The following is a 21537-nucleotide window of genomic DNA, read 5'->3' as shown; positions in this document are numbered from 1 at the left end:
GAACGCCGTCTGAGGCCCTGAAGGTAAGCAGGAGTCAAAGGGACACACATGGCCAGAGGACATCATAGCACCATCCTCAGGGACAACCCCGCCCCTGCTCCTGGAAGAACCAGAGAGGGTCAAGGGAGCATCTTTGAAACCTTAGACTGGGGAGGCTGGCTGGGGCAACGCCCAGAGGATGGAGCTGCGGGGTCTGCCCCTCAGTCTTGTCTTGACAAAGCCAACATCTGGACATGATGTGCTTCCTCCGAAGAAGAAAACACCCAGTGTGGCACTTTGTCCTGGCACCAGAGTGTACTGCGATGGGTCAGCTAGGGGCCGGAGGGCTCTACATGGGGCAGTCCCTGAGAGCCCCTAGGGGTGGGTAGGCTGGAAAAGAGAGATGAAATGTCACCTGCTCTCACTCTTTCTGCAGGAATCTCTTGTCAGTGTGGGCAGCTCCACCACGAACACACCTGCAGCCAACAAATCTGGGCTTCTTATTTGCTGCAGCAAAGCCTTCACACTGGGGGATCCCTGGGGTGTCTCCAAAGTGGGGAGTCAGAGAAGGGTGCTTATAGGATCATGGGGGGTTGGAGTTAGTTAAAGGATGGTCTTTGTCAGAGATTGGTCAGAATTTGAGGAGCAGGGAGTTGCTGGAATGGTCAGCAATCCTATGTTGAGAACACAGGAGTCCTCCAGGAGTGTTACTATTAGATCCGCTTGTCTGCAGTCTTCTCTTGGAATCTGCGAGTGTAAGGACATTACATGTGCACTGAGATAGTCTGAGGTGGACAGCATGGCTTGCTCAAGTACTATTACCTGTTTTGCAAGTCAGTGTATGTTTTGCAAACTGTGTTCCCTGTTCCAATTCTCAGTCCCACCCTCGCCTCGCACTCTCCAACAACTTGGCTGCCAGCCGGATCCTTTTCCTCTCATCACTCCACAGGGGAAGGTCTGGACCTCAGCCCCAGGGCCTGCGTCTGCAGCCACTTTGGCCACCAGGGGGCAGCAGGGCCACGTCCACGAACTGGGGACCTACAGTGGCCATGGAGGAAGGAAAGCCAGCGCTCAAGAATGAATAGGTCTGATGCTCTGAAGTGGCCCGTTTGCTTCCCTTTGTTACAGGGAGCCAAAAAGAGGAGGAAAATGGGGAGTGGATGGGAGCTGGGGAAAAGGAGGAAGAGTGGGAACGAGGGGAGCAGAAAGGGGTCCCCAGAGCTGGCAGCTGGGGATTTAGTGGTAAATTAAGAATAGAGACCTTAATAGGGCCATGAAGCACACACACACACCGGGTCCTCTCCAGACTCCCCATCTCCTCCTGCCACCTCCAAGCCCATCTCCTTCCAATAGTTTGACCTCCTGGCAGACCCTCTTCCCTCTGCTTTCTCCAGGGTGGCCACCCACCCGAAGCCCTTCTGTCTCCAGGTTACCTACTTGGTGTCTGGGGGACTGCCCTTCCCCCAAGCCCTCTCCCTAGAACACAGATGTGACAACTCAACACAGGCATAAACACACACACGCACGCACACATACACGCATTAGCACGGGCTGCGTGGTGACCCATGCAGTAGGCTATGAATTTCCTCCCCCGCATTTTGCAGTTGCTTTGGTCACAAAGGCTGGTCTAACAGTTTAATCCCACAATGAGGTGGGAGTTTTCATGTGGCTGCTGATTTGGAATTTGGCTCCAGGACATAAATCTGAAGATACATAGCGGGCAAAATACCTTACTTTCGACAGAAACCCAAAAACAATTGGGGTCAGACACCTTCTCTGAGTTTATTACCCCAGCCCTCTACCACCCTCCATGCTGATTCCACAGGCTGAACACTGGACTCAGTGACCTTGAAAACATCCTTGCTGTTGTGAGCTGTCAACCAAGCCAGGTGAGGGGAGCTCTAGAAAAGTTACTCAGGAGACTGGGGCATAGGAGCCAAGAGTCTCAGCAAGGAAGATGGGGCACACTCAGACCGCGTGAACAAAGAGATCTTTACAAAGGTGTGGGCTGGCTTTTGGAGGGCTCCACGCAGAGAGCCACCGATGGTCATGTGGTCATAGCCAGAGAAGCAAGGACAGCAAGAAAGGGCACTCCTGGGGAAGACACACTGGTCCCCTTCCTCCTCCCCATCTTGCCCAACACCCAGAGGAGAGAGGGACCCAAAGGAGGGGTGAGGAGGCACCCCCCAGCACTGGGGAAGAGGAGGGGTGGGCATTAAATTAAGTAGGGATTGGAACCTTAAGCTGGAGTGAACTTTGTTACAAGTGACTCAACTATTTGGAGTTTACCATGTAAACAGTTTATGGATGGGAAAGGGAAATTAGACATTGGGTAGGCAGGACTGATAGGAAAATAAAATAACTGTGTTTGTGCCTGCCTGCATTCTCACTGTTCAGCAAACTGGAAAAAGAAGTATTAACAGTTCCATTTTACAGACAAAGAAATCGAATTTGTTCTCACAGAGCTGGTGATGGCCGAGCTGGGACAGAACCCTGCTCCTCCTACCTTGACTTCCCTGGGTACCCCAACTCCTCCTTTCCCCAAGAGCTACAACCTGGTAAGCCTGGATTCAGTGCACGCTAAAGCCACATTTGGTAAAAACAGGACTGAATCGGGTGCTCCAGGTTCCCAAGATACACCCCCTTCCACCCACATCTCCCAGGCCTCTTTCCAGCAAGCTCATCTGTGCTCCTCCAAGGTAAGCTCTCAGAAGGCACAACCCGATGCTGATGAGGGCAGCATCTAGTCTCCATGCTGACTGCTGTGCGGCCTTGGGCAAGGCACAGCTCTCTCTGGGCCTCTTGTCCCTCTAAGCAGCCAAACCATCCCTGGGGTCCCTGCCAGGAGGGAAAACTGATTCCAACCAGTCCTGTCTTCCAGGGGACTCATGTGCTGCTTCACAACAGCCTTTGCGAGCCAACAGGGACGCCATGTTGAGGTGGGGACGCCCAGGGAGTAGGGGCAGGGAAGATATTTTGGGGCAGGCGGATCTCCTGGTCACTGCTAGACAATGGTCCAGGGCAGCCATTGTGCTGAGAGTGGAAAATCCTTTTCTGACTCCATCTCCAACAGCTGAAAATAGTCCAGGGTGAGCCCTTGGGAACTGAGTCTGGGGCCATGACTGACTGGTCCAGCCCCGCCCATTGTTCCTGGCTGGGACAGGGCTGAGACTGGACACCTGGCTGAACGGGAGCCAAGACGGAGGTAAGCTCAGGAAGCCTGTACTGGAGGAAGAGCAGCTGGGCATAGCCAAGACACATGGCAGATGGGGAAACTGAGGCCCAGAGAGGAGAAGGGATTTCCCCAAGACATCTGGTGCACAGGGGAGAGGAAGAGAGCCTGGCTTCTGGAGTTCATCTCCCCCCACCCACTTGCACATACCACTTGACAAGGCAAACACCTCTCTCACCCTCCACCTGCAAGGGGCAGGGCCATCAAACAGTGGACCAGCTCTGCTCCAAGCTCCCATGGGGTGCCCATGGAGTCGCTTTTCCTGTCACTTGATGCCAGGGGAGGATTGCTGCCAACTCTAGTCCTCAGAACTGAGAGCCCAGGGGGTTGGGAGAATGACTGGGGGAGCAACTGTTAGTTGTACCTTTGCTGAAGAGCAAGGTGGCTGATGTCCTGAGGCAGGAGAACTGGGACTTGGGAGGCAAGGGATCCAAGCTCCAGAGAGGGGCCCAGAGAGGGCAGGCAGCTAGCCTCTGGCCACACAGCAAAGTTGCCCATCTGTTGCTTGCTCTGGTCCAGCTCCCAGCTGGTCTGGGTCTCTGGGCTCTTGGTTGAACCAGGTAGTTGGTACAGCACCCCATAATGGCAACCATCACTTAGGGAGAAGTGGCTAAGCCTGTTGCCATCGCAAGTGGGAGCTCTCTGGTCCACAGGGCTGGCTCCAGAAGTTGGTATCAACGCCCTCCCTCCCCCTCTTGCCTCTGCATGCTGCCCTCTCACAGCCTGGTAACAAGGTTCTACACATGCACACAGGCCCATGGACCTGAGGGCCACCTAGTGCCAAGCAGGACAGAGGGAGTTCCCACACCTTACCCCAGGGTAAACCTGCTTTCCTCCTGCTCCATCCTGGGAAGCCTTGGTCACGGGAGGCCCACTGCGGCTCACTGGCTGGACATTCCTCTCCTCCAATAATGCATCCTAGCGTGGTTAAACACTGTTATGTCAACTCCATGAGGGCAGGGTCCAGCCGCTTTGCCTGGCCTCACCTTGGCACTGTGCCACCGGTGGAAATGCTTACCCAGTGCCTGAGACTGTTGAAAGTGTTTCATGCGTTATCAATCCAATGCCCAGCGTGGGAGGAAGTATGTCTTTTCAGATATGAGAAAACGGAGGCCCGGCAAGATTCAGTAACTTGCCCGAGGCACCCCAGCTGCAAGACGTGGAGACCCCACTCAGGCAGCAGTGGTAAGGGCTCCCCACCCCCACTACACCACCCCTTCCAGCTCAAATCCCAGGGAGGGCTGCTCCTGCCTGGCAGGGGCTGCAAGCAGCCTGGGATACTGGAAAGGGAACTAATCTCTCTGATGGACCCGGATCCTATCCTGACTCAACCCTGGCTGCCTGTATAACCTGGAGCAAGTCCTCGCATCTCATGGCCTGTCTTCTCCTCTGCTAATTGGGGATGATAATGTCCATTTCACACAGTCATTGGGAAGAATAAATTAGAGTGATGGGAGGTTCCTGGGATGTGAGTTAATACAGGAGTATCATTCCTCATGAACTTGACTTGGAACAGAAGAGCTCAAGTCTGCTGTGACGGGGTGGTGACAGAGGGGTAGCTCTGGGGGCCTGACATCCCTCCTGAGCCCTGGGATACCTGCCCAACCCCCCGCCTGGGGCAGAGACCCCTCATGTGCCAGGGCCCCTGTCCTGGATGCACCAAGCTCACTGAGACTAGCCGCTGCAGGGAGGACAGCAGACCTTTACCTCCCCGCTCACTGCTCCCCTTCTCTTCTATGACCCAGGCCTCAGAGCTCAGTGCCACAGCTCCACCCACCAGCTCCATGTGGTGGGGGGAGGGGAGGGTGCTAGGGCAGCAGGGGTGATGACAGGAATCCCACTAAGGCATGGACCTGAACTAAAGGGAACAGAGCAGCACCGACAGCCTGAGCTGCTGGCACACATCCAGGCTCCATGCTGACTGGCTGAGTGACCTTGGGCCAGGCCCCACCCCTCTCAAGTCTACAGCTGGGCTGGATAATCCCCAGGGTCCCCATCAGGTGACTGTGCCCTTTCACAGTGGCCTTCAAGAGTCAACAGCCCCAGGAAGTGATGTCAGGGCAAGGAGGTGGGGTGGTTGGGAGGGAGCAGGGAGGCCCAGTGAGTAAGAGGAGATATTTTGAGAGCAGGCAGGTCCCCCCACGTCACTACTGGACAATGGTCAGGGGCTGGGAGTGGAAAATCCTGCTCTCACTCCAGCTGAAAATAGCACAAGGCAGGGGTCAGAACCTCACCCGCTAGGTGGATGGTCTAGGCACTGAGCAGCAAGGACAGACGTCCACATCGAGGGGTCAGACAGTCTTATTGGGGTCCGGGGGTGGAACCCTGGGCCCGAACCTGGTTCCCGTAGAGTCTCTCCGCCCCACCCCCAACAGAGTCTGACACTGGATTAGATGGTGAGTAAGGCCCTCCTTCCCAGGTCCTTTGTCCTTAATGTGCTGGTTCAAGGAAGACCTCCTGGGGCTAGGTCATAGTGTTGGCTCCATGTGCTGTAGGGCCCTGGGTTCTCAGGGTCTCCAGGACAGCCACTTGAGGAGTAGATAGGCAGGACATGAAAGGAATGGGGACTAAGGGTACTTGGGCCTGTGGTGGCCACAGCCCTACCTCCAACCACAGATGTACACTAAGGAGCCCCCAGAATCAGGCTGTACAACCTCCTGCCTCTGGGTCTAAGCAGGACTGAGGGAATCGGAGCCCAGCATTTACACTCTTAGGTGTAATCTTACCTGGGTATGGGGTTCCTATAACTAGGATAGGGTTCAGCCTGAGCAGCAGCTGGTAGGAAAGAGACAGGCTTGGGCCTGCAGTAAAGGCTCAAGGACAGTCTGCAAAAAATAGTCACAAAAAAGCTCATTGGGACTCCGGTCACATTAACAGAAGTATAGGACCTAGAATGTGGGAGGTGAGCATTTCACACTACTTTGAGCACATCACCACATTGCAATCCAGAATAATTTTTCTGGGTCCTGCTTTTGATGGGTCCCTGTTGCATGAGGGAGCTGTGGAGCTAGACTCAAACTCTTGAGGAGAGGGTGCTCTGTTCTGACAAAGTAGAGTGGGAAGGGTGAAGAAGTCATAAGATGGAGGCAGAATTTGGGTGAGAAAAGAATCTTCTCTCAGGCAGAGTGGGCTGATAGGGCAAGGGGTGTCCCCGGGGAGGGACTGAGGGAGTCTTTACGTAAGAGTGAGGCCTGTCAGCTTTGCTCTACCCGTCCTAAAGCTGGGCCCTATTCAGCTGAGTTCTACAAATGTCCACAGTAGTCCCGGGTGGACCCAGAATCTGTCACAGGTGAGAAAGATCTCCCTCACCCTAAGCCCTGACCCAGGCTAAGCACGAACTATTATGCCATATAGCTGGATTTTCCCAAGAGACAGAGGAATGGACAGGAAGAGAAATGAATCTCTCCCATACTCTCCCATACTTAGTGCATGTGCAAAGGAAAGGCAAGGAGGGAACCCTGTCTTGCTATCCTTGTGATCCAACCCCAGCCTCATTCCTGCTGTGAGCCTGGGCGCTGGCTGCCCAGACTGCTTCCAGTTCCTGCATACCCTGCTTTCCTGTCCTCATGTCTTTCCCCAAGATGCACCCTGCACCTGGATGTTCTCTGATGAACCGCTTTTCTCAGAAGCTACAGCCCAGGAGTGTCCCCCACTCGAGGCAGCCTCTCCGACCCAGTGGTCCACAGCCCCAACCACGCAGCATTATCTATGGTGTGCTGGCGCCTCTTAGCTCTGCTTGCAAGAGTCAAGTGTTACATTCTCAGGAACTGTGAAAGGAGGTTGATGTCACATTAGTGGTCTGAAACTGGCCAAGGCAGGAGTATCTGCACCACTGCTGTTGGCAAGGCTACAAATCAGGGGTTCCCCTCACCCCCTGGAGAGCCAGGTAGATGATTTAGCATTTACCAGCACATGACTGGTCATAGCCATTGAGCCCTAAAGTGGGGGGATCCCAAGGACAGGACCCCACCTGACTCCTGTCTGCTGAGGCAGCTAATGGGAGGGCAGGTGGCAGAGGAGTACAGGCTGGAGAAAGGACCCCCACTGGGGCTGGTGAGAGCTTCTTAGGCTATATCGTCATCCTCACACCACACCACAGGGCACAACGCAGTAGGTAACAACCACTTCAGTACAAGTTACAGCCTCAAACTGGCTCCCAGCCCAGGGGAGACTCCAGCTGGGTTTCTGACATCAGTTCCCTGACGTTTTGTTCATCACTCAGGATGGGGCTCCTCCTCAGAGGAAAGAACCATCCAGACCTGCCCTAAACCCCTCTGCAGGAAGCTCTGGCTCAGTCCTGGCGCCTTACCAGGCAGGGTACTTTGGTCAGCCTCTAACCCTGCCCCTCCTAGGTGGCTCAGGCCCAGACTGTGACCTTGGTAAGTCACTTTCCCCTCTGGGCCCAGTTCTCCATTTGACTTGATCAGACTTTGATCAAGCCTTGATGTGACCTGTCACGCACGGCCAGCTATCTGTGTGGGAGCCAGGCCAGGGGCTTTACCCTTGCCTTTCTTGAAGCCTTATTCCCCAACTCACACAAATTGTGACAGGCGTCCTAGAGACTGTTGAGATCTCTGGGCCACAGACCGCACTCTGAGCCCTGCCAGATGACGGAGCACTGAGGTCACGGCTCCCTTGACCATCAGGCATGAGTCACTAATGGGGCCCTATCTAGGGAGAATATCCCATCTGCAGAAGTCCTAGTACCTACAGCCCCAGCCCCCATATGAACTTGCACAGGCCTGAGGGGCTCAGGTGCTACAGCCGGATGTCCTTAGTGTTCTCACCACCCGCTGGTGTCGACTCTGTCCGCCTAGAGTCCTCACTGCTGGTCGATACCTCTCTGGTCTTGTTGATGTCAGTCCTGTCCGACCTGCGCAGGCCCACTCTGCGGCGAGCCGGGGCCACTGGAGTGGGGTCGGTGGGTGGCTTGGCGTCTCGGGCAAAGCGCACGAGCCTCTGCCCGGCCAGGAAATAGAGCACGGGGTCCAGGCAGCTGTTGGCACTGGCAAGCGGCCGCGTGATCTTGTAGGCCATGTTGACCGCATTGAGGGTGTGGCAGCTGAGGTCCAGCGAGCGGAAGGAGTAGTAGAGAGTGCGCGTCACGTGGAAGGGCAGGAAGCAGAGCGCGAAGACAGCCAGCACCACCGCGATGGTGCGCACCGACTTGCGCTTGGCCCGCGGCAGGCCTCCCGACGTCCCGTAGGCCGGCTTCAGCAGCCGCCGAGCCATGAGCACGTAGCACACCAGGATGGTGGCGAAGGGCACGGCGAAGAGCAGCCCCAGCATCACGGAGCTGTAGGCCACGAACTGGCCGAAGAGCTCGGGCGCGGACGTGTCGTGGCAGGTGATGCGGCCACCGCGTGCGCTGGTGGTGACGAAGTAGAGCACAGGGGACTGGCAGGCCAGCACCAGCACCCACACCGTAGCTGCCACTCGGCGGGCGTAGCGCGCGCGGCCCCAGCGCAGTGAGCGCAGCGGCCGCAGGACCCCCAGGCAGCGGTGCAGGCTGATGCATGTGAGGAAGAGGATGCTGCAGTACAGGTTGGTGTAGAAGAGGAAGCGCACGAGCTTGCACAGCAGCGTGCTGAAGGGCCAGTGGTCGCCACGCGCGTAGTAGTAGACCAGCAGCGGCAGGGAGGCGGCGTAGAGCGCATCGCACACGGCCAGGTGGAACATGTACGTGGTGGACGCGTTCCAGGTCTTGAGGCGGCACAGGAAGATGTAGAGCGCCGCGGTGTTCAGACACAGCCCCAGCACGCACACCACGCCGTAGGACACGGGCAGCAGCACGTACTTGAAGTCCTCATTGAAACGGCACTTGTAGCCCAGCTCGTCCCCTTCCCAGGAGTCATTGGCCGTGCCGTTCCAGCGGCCTAGGCCTGTGGCCATCGCCCTGAAAGGGAGGGGGATGGCGGGGGGTGGGGTGGGGGGGGAAGAAGAGCCGTCAGGGTCAGGCGGGGCTTGGGCGGGGGAGCCCTGACACACCCACCTAACGGGGGCCATGAAGGACCCTGCGCACCCACAGAGCCCCTTGGTTCAGATCTGCCAAACCAGGTTCCAGGCCTTTATAGCCATCTGACTTAGCTCTATCCCCGACCCAGAGGGCCCAGAACCGTGAAACCCTAGAACTTGGGAGAGTGTGTGAGCTCCGCGAGTATCAGGGCCACATACCTGTAAAACTTCAGGACAGGGATAGGCAGACTACATCTGAAGGGCCAGAGGCAGCTTATCAGTCTGTTTCTGAAAACAAAACAAAACAGAAACTTGACTGGAACACAGTCATACCCATCTATTTATGAAGACTTGAACGGTTGTGACAAAGACTGTATGTTCCCTAAAGCCTAAAATAACTACCACCTGGCCTTAAAAAAAGTTTGGCCAACCTGCTCTAGAACCTCAGGAACACAGAGTTCTAGATCGAGGACCCTGAGCTCTAGAATCTGAGGAGCTGGGGGTCCCACCGCAGTGTCATCTCAGATTCACAGAAAAGGGTCTCTAAGGATGGCTAGCTTGGCCCACACCCAGTGCCCACTGCCTGCTGAAGCGTTTCTGGCCAGTGGGCAGTCCCTACTTTCCTGGAAACATTAGAAAGTTCTTTCCTTTAGGGGCTCCTGGGTGGCTCAGTCAGTTAAGCCTCTGCCTTCGGCCTAGGTCATGATCCCAGGATCCTGGGATCAAGCCCAACATCAAGCAGCTCCCTGCTCATCAGGAAGTCTGCTTCTCCCTCTAACCCTCCCCCTTGCTTATGAACTCTCTCTCTCTAATACACAAAATCTTTAAAAAAAAAACATAAACAGTGTCTTCCTATAAAAAAATAAGAGTCTAAGATACAGATCATTAAAATAATTTAGCCTAGGTCACATAGCTAGGGATGCCTGCATTTCCTATCCAGGTCTACCCCACAATGGAAGGTGTCACAGGAAGGAGGTAGTGAACTCCCTGTTTGGGGTAAGAGGCTCTTCTAGCAGAGTATGCGGAAAGGCTTGTGTCCTGTGTGTGGGTGTGTCTGGAAGGACAGAGAGGGGAGATGACATGTGAGTTCTCCCTATCCTAGGAATCTGGGGCTGTACAATTCCCTTCCTTTTGGAACCTGAGGTCCTGAGAGGCTGGGAGAGAGTGGGCCAGTAACACTCACTCTCTTAGGCCATGAGTTTCCTGCCCAGCCTAGAAACAATAGTTCAGGCCCCCTGAGGTTGAGATTAGGGGGCTGGAAGACACATAGGTCCCTCAGTTTCCCTTCTCTGCCCATGCCCCATACCTCAACCCCAGAATCTTATGTGTCTCCTGTTGTCAGCAAATGTGCAAACAGGAAGAAGGGAGTGTGTACCTCCCAAAGACGCAGGTTCCTTCTCGAGGAGGCAGGGCTGACCCAGGGTGAGGAGACAGGGAGGTTACATGGTGCCAAGTTGAGTGCGGGCAGCTCCCCCCCCCCCCCAGGGGGAACTCTGGCTGGGGCTGGCCTGCTGGGACCCCTCTGGCCCAGAGCCAGGACTCAGGACCTGGCATCAAAGCATTTCCTGAATCCCACCCCTGATCCACACTGCCCATGCTGCCTTCACCCTCCCTGCCTCTCTAGCCTCAGTTCCCCCCATCCAGAGGAGTCTTTGTAAAGACAAAGTCATTCCTTTGCTTGAAACCCTCTGTGGCTCCTGCCTATTCTCAGGAGAGAACCCTGCTCCTCGCTCTGGTACTGTGGCCTTCTCTTGAATCTTTGGGAAGCTCTCTCAGGTCACCAGCGGAGGAGAGACAGGTCTTCACTGGAGGCTGTGCAACAGGGGGGTGTGGTCAGCCAGGGTGGAGTGACGTTAAGGCCCAGGGGCAGGGCTGGGGACGCTGAGAGGGGAGAGACTAGCCCAGAGGGAGTTTGGGGAGGGGAGGGGTGGGGCGGGAGAGGGAGGCTGGTGGGATGCTGGCTCAGGGGTGGGGAGGAGGAGCAGGTATGGGGAGAGAGGCCCTCCTTGTCAGATATGACCCTGCTGAGGTCTGGCCTGTCTCTCCTCTGGGTCAGGGCCCTCTCCCCCACCCCCAAGCCCCACCCACCCCAAGCTACGGTATCTCTACACAAAAGTTTTCTGGCTAATCACTAAAGGTGGAATTTCTGATGCTAGCGAGATGGGTGGAGACTTCCCTAAGTCTCTCATGAATCAAGGAAACTGCTCTTTCCACCTGTTTTAAGACATCCTGGCCTCCACCCCTCAGGCCAGCTGGGGACTCCATTGCCATGGCCTCCATCCAGAATGAACCTGCCTGCCCTGTCCCTCCACTGGCTGGCCCCCCAGCTCCTGCTTATGAAGATAGCCAAATCCCCAGCCCTCTCCCTTGGCCCTCCACTCTGCCTCTCCTTACCCCCAATGCCCTCGGGGTCTCACCCCCAGCTCCCACCTATCTTTGTCCAACACCACTTGCCAGCCCCTCTGTGCCCAGTTCTGGCTGGTCCTGCCTGGTAAGTGCCCTGCCAGGCTTCCCTACCTTTGCTTACGCTGTTCTTTCTGCCTGGAAAGCCCTCCCAGAACCCACTTGCACTGTATCCCATCCTGCTCACCCCTCCAGGCTCTTCTCAAATGTCACCTCGTCTCTGAAGCTCTGCCCCTCCACCACCCCTGATGTTCCTCACACCCTGTTGGCAATCTGTCTTTCCACCCTCTACCCCCCAACACATTCCAGGTGCCCCTAGAGGGCTGCATCCATCTGATTCTTTTCTCTGTCCCAATCACCCAGCAAGAGGCCTGATCCAGAGCAGGCATGACATGAATGAGAGAACGAGAGAATGAATGAATGAAACAAGCACAAAAGGATACAGGGGTCCAGGGGAGGCTGAGCTTTATGACAGTGGCTCTTCTTTCCCTTATCCCTCTGAGGGCCTCCCAGAGTGGCCCTGACACAGATTTCTCAGCTGCTGACCCTAGCTGGCCTCCTGGGGAACACTCCTAGGGACCAGTCCACCCAAGGCCTATTCCTCCTCCTGCTCTAGGCAGGTACCTGGACTGCCTCTCGATTTCAAGAGACCTGCCCTTCTCTGGCCAGGCCAGGAAAATGCCAGGGGGAGGGGAACTGGACCCTGGCATCCTGGAGGTGCGTCAGCTGTCTGAGCCAAACACATTCTTTCATCTTGCTCATCCCTGGTTCAGGTCATGGGGTCAGCCTGGATCAGGAGTTCCCGGTACTGGTGCCCCCTTACCCGCAACCCCTCATTTTGTAGGGGCTAAGCCTGGGCTGAACAGCTTCCACGCAGCATCTTCATTTCATCCCCCCTTACTCCTCAGCAGATACTGCCACAGAGGTTGAGCTACTCATTCAAGGTCACACTGCTAGGAATGGGAGAAAATGGGCTTGATACCAGGGCTCTGTGGCTCTGAAACCTGAACTCATCACAGCCTGGGATGAGGGAGCAGGGTAGGGATCCCCCTCAACTGAACCCTGCTCAGCATACACACGCGCACGAGTGAAGCTGCACGGGCCTCCCAACCAGGGGAACCGCCCCCCACCAACCCCGCACGCTCATACCTGACCAGAACCTGCTCTCCGCCAGGATGCTCGATGCCTGCTCAGGTTCCTCACCCATGAATGCGTAAGCCTGGACCAGGACGCAGGGGATTCTTCGGGAAACAGGAAAAACAGGTCCCAAGGCCTGGGACTGCACCCAGCTTCTAGCATTTCTCAGGGCAGGCCATGCTGTGGGCTCTGTGGAAGTGGAGACAGCAGGTGCTCTGGGTTCCTGGTTGCATGAAGTCACCCAGGCAGAGCCCTCCCAGGCCCACTTCTGATGTTCTAACCTCAGTCCAGAAGAGGCAGGCTCTGGTGTACTTGTCCCAGTAGGAGTGCCTGATGCCCACCCACACCCCTAGCCGTCTACCCTTGGCTCATGTGGTGCAGAGATGGTTGCTCCCAGCCTCCCTCCCCTGGCAGCCCCTTTCACAGGAGTGTGGCTCTGCTGGGGAAAATCTTCCTTTCACAACCTGCAGGGCTGAGCACCATCTCCAATGCCCCCTCCTTCCATCCTGGTCTGTGCTTCAGTCCCTACAGTTGCCTGGTATACACTTGACAGTACTCATGCCAACACAGATTTGTTCAAGCTAGGCCTCTTCTGGAATCCTCCTCCTCCCTGTCCCACCTGTAATCATTCCTCCATAGGTATTATAAACACACAGGAACACACATGGACATAGCCAGACTTACACAATCACATTCAGATGTCTACACAGCACGAGCACACACATGCATGCGCATGCACGCACACACACGGTGTCCTAGACAGGGCCTGGAACAGCCTTTAGAAATCACCTGCACCAGGGGCACCTGGGGAGCTCAGTGGGTTAAGCCTCTGCCTTCAGCTCAGCTCATGATCTCAGGGTTGTGGGATCGAGCCCCGCATCAGGCTCTCTGCTCAGCGGGGAGCCTGCTTCCCCCTCTCCCTCTCTCTGCCTACTTGTGATCTCTCTCTCTGTCAAATAAAGAAATAAGATCTTAAAAAAAAAAAAAAAGAAAGAAAGAAATCACCTGCACCCAACTCCCATTTGACAGAGGAGGAAACTGAGGCCCTGACACCAGACCTCACCGTACTCCAGGGACAGAGCCAAGACTGGAGCACAGGCCTCCTGGATTCTGGCCCTGGTTCTTATCTCTTGTCTTGTCTGCAAGGCCCTCACACACAACAGGCACAAGGTTTCATTGAGGGGGTTGCTGGTTCCCTGGGGGAGGGACCCCTCTGGATGTGCAAGTCCCAGCATCCGCCAGAACCTCAGGCTCATCAGAGGAGAGAAGGACATCTCCTTCATTCTTCCATCTGCTCCATTTCCCTACAATGGGGGGCAGCGGGTGCTGGTCTGAGACTGCTAAAGCCAAGTCCCCAGGCTGGAAGCAAAGTGCAAGGGGGGCGGGTGGCTCGGACGTGGGAAGAAGAGAGGAGGAGACAGCCAGCTGTAGGAACAGGGCAGGAGGGGTGGTGCGGAGAAACGTCCTAGTGATCTGCCAACCCGCTGAGGAGTCCAGTGACCAAGGAAAGAGCTTCACCTTTCCCCCCACTCCCCCCACCCCAATCATCTTCTCCTCAGGAGATGCCTTCACTTAACAGACAAGGTGGAGCAGAGCACTTTCTCGAAGCCATTCCTCCCATTTCAGAGAAGGATCTCTCCCACCCGTCCTTCCATGCTGTAAAACTCTAATATATCCTCCACACTATAGCTCTTTCCCACCGGTGTGTCACCCCCACTCACCAGGCCAGTGCAAGGGCTCAGACAGGCCCCTCTTGCCCAGCCCATGGCCTCAGGCTTGTGTTTCTTCTCCAGACCACTGCATCTGCCCACACGCTCCTGTCCTTGCCCCCACCCTGCCCCCTATAGTCCCTCTTTCACACCACAGTCACTGGCTCTTCCAAAAACGCAAATCTGACCGTATACTGTTGAACTCAAAACCCTTTCATGGCTCCCTATTGCCCTCAGGCTAATGACCAAGCTCCTGAGACTGGCATTCAAGGCTCTCTGGCTGAGTCGAACCAGGTCACGCCGCTGGACAACTCTGTCTCTCTGCCTTCAGTCTCATCTTCCCATCCCAAGCACAGCAGTCTCCCTATCTTTGTTCAGGAAGGCCGTCCCTTATCTTCTAACATTTATGTCATAACAAGAGTGGAGTGCTTTCTCTGGAACCAATCCATATTAGGTAGACCGTCTCTCATTTAATCCGGAGAAGCTCAGAGAGGCTAACTAACCTCTCCAGGGTAACAAAGCTAGCCAATTGCAGCCTTGACCTGATTTTAGGAACTGTGCCCCTGATCACTACCTCTTACCCTCTACAACCCAGATCCTCTGCTCCAGGAAGCTTCCTGACCAGCCCTCTTTGAGCCCCATGACTCTGCCTATCTGGTCAGTTCTCTGCCAGAGGGAACACCCTAGTGTTCTAGAACTCTAGGTACGAGAATCTACTACTCTTCCTGGTATTTCCTCAGAGTGAAACACCTCTGATGGTTACTGTACCATTTCACAATTCCAAACACCACCACCACCAACAAACCAAGGCCAGAAAGGGTAGCCCACGATCTCATCCAAAGTCACCAATGAGTGAGGGGCAGACTAACTGCCCCCTTCTACCTGCCTTCACCTCTATCCCACATGGGCTTCTCCTTGTAGCCCCAGGTCACTTAACTCAAAGCCACAAGCAGTTTCCAGGCCGGCTACAGAATTTCCAAGGTGGTTGAACAACATTCCCGCTTCTCCACTAGGGCAGCTGCAGAATGAATGGACCGCCCACTCAACCGCCTACCTGGCTGGCCCTGTCCAGCCTGGCAGGGGAGTGTGACATCACCATTCTAGAAACCCCTGCACCCTGCCCCTTCTGGGCGTGAAGTGCTATGAGGGCAAACAGAGGACCTGGACCCAGACCACCACTGAGGGGCAGGGGAGGACAATGGGCAGGCAGGAAATCCCAGTTCTGCCATTTTCAGCTAGGGTACCTGGACAAGTCTCAGCTCCACGACCAGAGTCCCAATCTTACAATCTAAGAAGAGCGCCCGTAGCATAAGGTTGTTGAGATAGTTAAAGGAGATGATTTAGACTCATTTTATGAAATAATTTAAAAAGATACAATTTCAGCAGGTGGGGAGGGCAGGGAGGATGGGAACATCCCAGGAAGACAAGATGGACAGGAAACCCAGAGAAACCCAGAGTAGCAAGGTCATAGCCACACTGGCTATAGATCAAGTTTCCCACCCTGAAGGCCATCCTCAGGAGGGAGGGCAGTCCAGGGGACCCCCCACCCTGGCAGGAAGTAGACCCCATATACTCCTTAATTCACTCACCCTTTACAAAGATTGCCATATCTATGCCTCTCCCCATGCAGGACACTTGGGGACTCCAAGGTGGGTCAGACCCTTCTGTGATCTCAAGAAGCTCACTGTCAAGGTGGAAAGTGGAGGGAGGGTGGCGAGAGACCCAGAAACACTAAGTGACAACCCAGGGTGATCAGGGCTGAAGGAAGCAGAGGCACTAGGGCTGAAGCGGCCAAGAGGGCCTCTAATGGGAAGTGGGAGTGGGGTGGTCATGGAAGGCTTTCTAGAGGAGAGGACATCTGACCTGCATTGCAGAAGATGGAGAGCAGTCAGGTGAGTGGAAAGAGAAGAGGAGCAGAATGAGCAAAAATCAGAGCAAGAGATCACACAGTGTGTCTCCGGAACTGACAGTCATCCCTGTGGCTTGAGGGACTCCAAGAAGGCAAGGCTGGCCAAGAGGACATGAAGGATCTTGGAAGTTATTCTGCACCCCCTCCCAAGTGTCCTCCACATGGTGGAGGGCCAACAAGCTCCCAGCTTTGCTTGGTGTGCTCCCTGCACCACAAGCACTGGGGCTGGTCTCGGAAATGGCTGGGCAGGTGAGCTCAGATGTTATGGGCAGGTGCTGTTGCAGTGTGAAGCCTGTGCAGCCTCCCCCAGGAGACCCTGGGGTTTGGCAGCCCCTTTTGGAGGGCTCTCTCCTTCTTGGAAGCCCCTAGAATTCAGGCCATGGGAACCACACACTGAGAGAACATCTGAGTGTGGGTGTCAGACCAATCAGGTTGGCCTCCAAGGTTCCAGATCAGGAGACTGAGACTCCTTAAGAGGAATGGCCGTCCTCAGGTCTGGTGTTCTAATTACATTCAGTGTGGGTTGAGTACCCTCCTCCCCAGCCCTGAGCAGGGCTCCAAACTACCTGTCCTTCCTCTGACTCAGCATGCCTGGCCAGCTCAGCACTCTAGAGACACACTGCTGAACCTGAGCCTGTCCAGAAACACACCCTGGACTCCACCTTGGCCTCTCACACCAAGATGCCTTCAGCCAGAGTCAAGAAGAAAGAGTCCTGAACTCCACCCTGGCATCTCACATTCAAATGTCTTCAGCCAGGGTCAAGAAGAAAGAGCCCTGGACTCCATCCTGGCCTCTCGCACCCAGATGCCTTCAGCCAGGGTCAAGAAGAAAGAGCCCTGAACTCCACCTCGGCCTCTCACACCGAGATGCCTTCAGCCAGGATCAAGAAGAAAGAGTCCTGAACTCCACCCTGGCATCTCACATTCAAATGCCTTCAGCCAGGGTCAAGAAGAAAGAGCTCTGGACTCCACCCTGGAGTCTCGCACCCAGATGCCTTCAGCCAGGGTCAAGAAGAAAGAGCCCTGGTCTCCATCTTGGCCTCCCACACCGAGATGCCTTCAGCCAGGGTCAAGAAGAAAGAGCTCTGGACTCCACCCTGGCCTCTTGCACCCAGATGCCTTCAGCCAGGGTCAAGAAGAAAGAGCCCTCGTCTCCATCTCGCCCTCTCACACCGAGATGCCTTCAGCCAGGGTCAAGAAGAAAGAGCCCTGGACTCCACCCTGGCCTCTCGTACCCAGATGCCTTCAGCCAGGGTCAAGAAGAAAGAACCCTGGGTTCAGGCTCCAGTTTAGAACCACCCATGCTGTGCAATCTTGGTCAAGTCAATTCCCCTCTCTGAGCCTCCAGTTCTTCACTGATCAGGTGGGGAGAATCCTCACTCTACCAGATGGTTCCCAGGGAATGAATAAGACAAGGGAGCCAGTGGTGTCCATGCAGGTAGAAAATCATGCTCTGTCCAGATGTGGGTGGGGCTGTGTCTCTCTAGCAAAGAGACACAGGAACCCTTCTCAGCAGGGCGCCCTCCTGGGTAACCACTCAGAGGAGCTCAAGTCACAGTCCAAGTAGGCAGGGAAGGCTCTGGGAAGGGGCTGTCATCAAGTCTGGAGAGAAGCAGGAAGAATCCAGCTTGGGAGGAAAAGGGAGAACCGGAAAAGCCAACGTAGGAAAAAAGGACACAAGTACAGAGAAGGGTACAAGTAAGCCTGTGATTCTGGGACTGTCTCACTCTGGGTGCTTTCAGAATTCTTTCATTGGTTCTGACAGTCCAATTCCAAGAGTCTCTGGCTCTAAGTGTTTCTTCAAGTCTGTTACTCAGTGCTTCTGATAGCCTTCCACAGGAGGCTGGGCTCTCAGAGCAATGTAATCACAGATCACTGTCCCTGGAGCCACAGAGTCTCAGCAAGCACTTGCCAGTGTCCCCATGTGCCCAACCACAGAGGGACCCTGCAGACCCAGACTCAGACCAGACTTGGTGAGGAGCTCCAGTCTGGATGGGGAGAAAGACACAGATGTGGACTAAGTCCACTTGGGTGACTAAGTCATGACCAAGGGAAGCCCAGGAGCCATGGAGCCCAGGGGAACTCCTAACCAGCCTGTGGGGGCTGCCCAGATGAGGGGTCATTTGAGCTGGGACCCAATAGAAGATGAGTTTGACAGGTGGACAACAAAAGGAGGAGGGAACTGAAGGCCGAAGGAAGAGCATGCGCATAGACTCAGGGGTGTGCTAGAGCGGCCAGGAGGTCATGTGAGGCTGGAATGGAGGGGTGGATGGCCCAGCATGTGCGTGGGCCTGAGGGACTCACATGAAAAGGCTTGAATACCAGGTTGAGGAGCTGGGTCTCGATCCTGAGGACAATGGAGAGCCATGGCAGGGCTTAAGTAGGGAAGGACACAGAGTGACCTTGAGAGGAGAGGGGTAGGAGAGGCCTACACATGTAACAGTCTAGTGAGAGACACAGGTCTCTTGGCCCTGGATTCTCTGAGAGATGGGGAGCATCTCCGGTGGCCCACAGCACAGCCAGAGCAAGACTCCACCCACAGCTGGGGCTGGGGAAACTGGGCACTCGCCAGGAAACCAGAGCAACACCAGGAGCGTGCCGCAAGGGAGGGGGAGAAGAGAGGGTCATGTGGGCCCCAAGAAGCTTGAAAGAGGTCCTCCTCCCATGCTCCAGGGCCCAAGCAGTATCGCTGTCTCTGTCAACACAGTGCCAGGGTGACACGGTAGAGGGCCAAGGAGGAAGCAGCAGCCCAGGAGGGCCCAGGCTGCCCACCCTCCCATCAGGGACTCTAGCTATTCATCCTGGACTGGAAGTACTCGGGCCTAGGAGATGCCATAACAGAGGAGTGGAGGAAGTCCTCTGCTCAAGCACCAGCTGTAGCTCTCCGTGGAGCAAGGCCCTCGTCTCCCCCCAGTACGCTCACTTCCACACGTCCCTTTATCTCCCAAGCACTCCTCGGCACCTGCTCTGTGCCCAGCCTGTGCTGCGTGATGCGGATGGAGAGACAGCAGGCTGGCCTCATCCTGCAGCTGATCTCGGGGGTTAGCAGATGTCAGGGAAGGCCCTAACAAGGTGGTTCTGACGTTTCTATCTGACCTCCTTGTATAGCACTACTCAATCCATTCTTCACCCAGCAGCTGGAAAGAGCTCTCTGAAATCCTGCTTTGACCATGAATCTTCCCTGTCCACAAACCTTTCATGGCTCCCTATGGCCTTCAAGATGAAACTGAAGTTTTCAGCTTGCACGCTCTGGGTCCTGTAGTGTCCCAGAACACACTGACAACCCACGCCACCGACCTCCATGAATGGATTCTAGTTCCCTCTTCTTTGTGATGACCCGGAGCTCCACTGCAGGCATGCCTTCACTGGGAAAGCTGCAGGCAGGGGGGTGAGGGATGGAGGGGGCAGGGGACAGGGGTGGAGACTGCTCTCGAACTTCAGCTCAGCCCTGTGCAGGGTGCTGGCAGAAAAAGAAATGCCCTCCAGGGGGCCCCAGACCTCTGGAAAGGGAAGGAGGAGCCAGAGACCATAACAGCCCAAGGTGGAACCAGGGCTGTCAGCACTGGGACTGGCAATGGTCAGAAAAGGCTCCAACCCAACTGTGGGATCAAGGAAAGAAAGCTTCCTCAGTGAGGGGACATCTGAGTTGGGTCCCAAGGCTGGGTAATTCTCCAACCTAGGAAGATGAGGCTAGAAGGGCATTTCAGGCAGTGGTACACGCAATCACTAGAGCATGATGGGTCAGGCAGGAGAAGGGGCTGGAGAGGTTGGCAAGGAGCAGTTCTTGGAGGCCTTGAGTCCAGCTTAAGGGGTTCAGGCTGGGTCTTGTTAGCCCACAAAGAGAATAGTAGAGATAAGGGTTTCAGGAAGTTCCCTCCAGGGACTGACCCCACTCAGATCCCCAAACAGTGAGCCTACCCAGGATGACACCGCTACCTCAACATGACCCACACACCAGCAACTCAATTGCCCTCAAGTTCCATAGTATTATTAATCCCCTTTCACAGCTGAGGCCACTGAGGCTCAGAGAAGGTCACAGGGCGGCCAAGCAGGACTGGAATATAGGTCTGAGTCTCCAGAGAGCTTTTGTGGGCCGGGTCTACTTCAAGAATCTCCTTCCCAACCACTCCCACACACAGATAACTGAGACTTCACCAGGGCCTCACCCTAGCCCTTAAAAGCTCCCCATTATTCCAGCCTAGAGCCCCAAACAAACCGGGCACCTCAGGCTGCAGGCCCAGGGTAGCTGAGGATGCCATGCATAAAGGAAAAGCAGCCACCACCCCCACGGACCCCTAACTGGCAGTTTTAATCCACAGCTGGGCCTGGCCCTTGGGTCTGGCTCCTGGGGAAAGGGGGCGGGCAGCAACCTGCCACGGAAAATTGGGGAGAGGAGCTAGGGCACTGCTTTTCTTCAATCTGAACCTTCCGGATTAGAAGTCCCCTGAGAGCGGCTTAACTGTCCTTCCAGGCCACTGCCCCAGCCCCCATGCCAACCCCCACCCCCAGTTTTACAAGGCCCCAGCGGGATGGGCGCCCACAGTGGCCCCCAGGTTGAGGGGGCACAATGGGCCTCCGGGGGCTCGCGGGTGTCGCCCGCGCCTCTGGGCGCTCACACCAGAGCACACACACAAACAAGTCCCACAGGTTCGGCTACTCGACCCGCCGGGGCGCACGCACTCACCCACTGATACTCAGACGTTCCCAAAGACGCCGATACACAGTTGCCGGGGAATCGGATCATACTCCCGGAGGTGCACGCGCCGGTGGAGACAGAGTCCGACTGCGGCCCCACCGGAGCCCTCGCACCGCGCGGAGCCCTGCGCCTCTCGGACCGCCACGCGCAGCGCCCAGGGGGCAGCCGCCGCGTCCCGGGCGCCCCTGCCGGCCTCTCCCCGCCACCGATCCCTCCACGCGGCCCGGCCCGCAGCTCCGCGGGGGCGCTTGGCAGCCCGCCGTGCTCCGGCCGGCCGCAGCTCCGGTGCCCGCGCTCGCGTCCCGCCGCCGCCACCGGGCCCCACGTGCCTCGAGCCCCGCCCGCCCCGCCCAGCTCCCTGCCCAGGCCCGCTCAGGCCGGGGCGGGGCGGACTCTGGACGGACCCTGGCACCGCCCCTCCCGCCGGGACCCACACCACCGCGTCACCCGCGCGGGGAAGCTGGGCCGATACGCGTGCAGCGGGCAGGGGTCTGTGGCGACCGACCTAGCGCCCGGC

General features: G+C 56.2%; 1 protein-coding gene across 2 annotated transcripts; it reads right to left on the bottom strand.

Moving 5' to 3' along the window:
• Nucleotides 1-1742: 1742 nt before the first annotated feature.
• P2RY2 (purinergic receptor P2Y2) lies at nt 1743-21327 on the bottom strand. 2 transcript variants are annotated; one of them, XM_046015614.1, is made up of 5 exons: nt 21009-21327; nt 12719-12895; nt 12393-12522; nt 9386-9454; nt 1743-9107 (listed from the first exon to the last, which is right to left on the bottom strand). In XM_046015614.1, the coding sequence occupies exons 3-5, from the start codon at nt 12404-12406 to the stop codon at nt 7970-7972; spliced, it is 1221 nt and encodes a 406-aa protein (XP_045871570.1). In that variant the 5' UTR covers nt 12407-12522; nt 12719-12895; nt 21009-21327; the 3' UTR covers nt 1743-7969. The 2 variants fall into 2 exon arrangements, with proteins under 2 accessions (XP_045871570.1, XP_045871571.1); XM_046015615.1 differs by lacking the exon at nt 12393-12522 and having other exon boundaries at nt 21009-21325.
• Between the last annotated feature and the right edge of the window lie 210 nt (nt 21328-21537).

The sequence above is a fragment of the Meles meles genome, chromosome 8 (genome assembly GCF_922984935.1).
Source record: "Meles meles chromosome 8, mMelMel3.1 paternal haplotype, whole genome shotgun sequence".
In the NCBI taxonomy this organism is placed as follows: Eukaryota; Metazoa; Chordata; class Mammalia; order Carnivora; family Mustelidae; genus Meles; species Meles meles.
The sequence above is the reverse complement of the archived record's forward strand: the minus strand, read 5'-3'. Positions and strand labels throughout refer to the sequence as shown.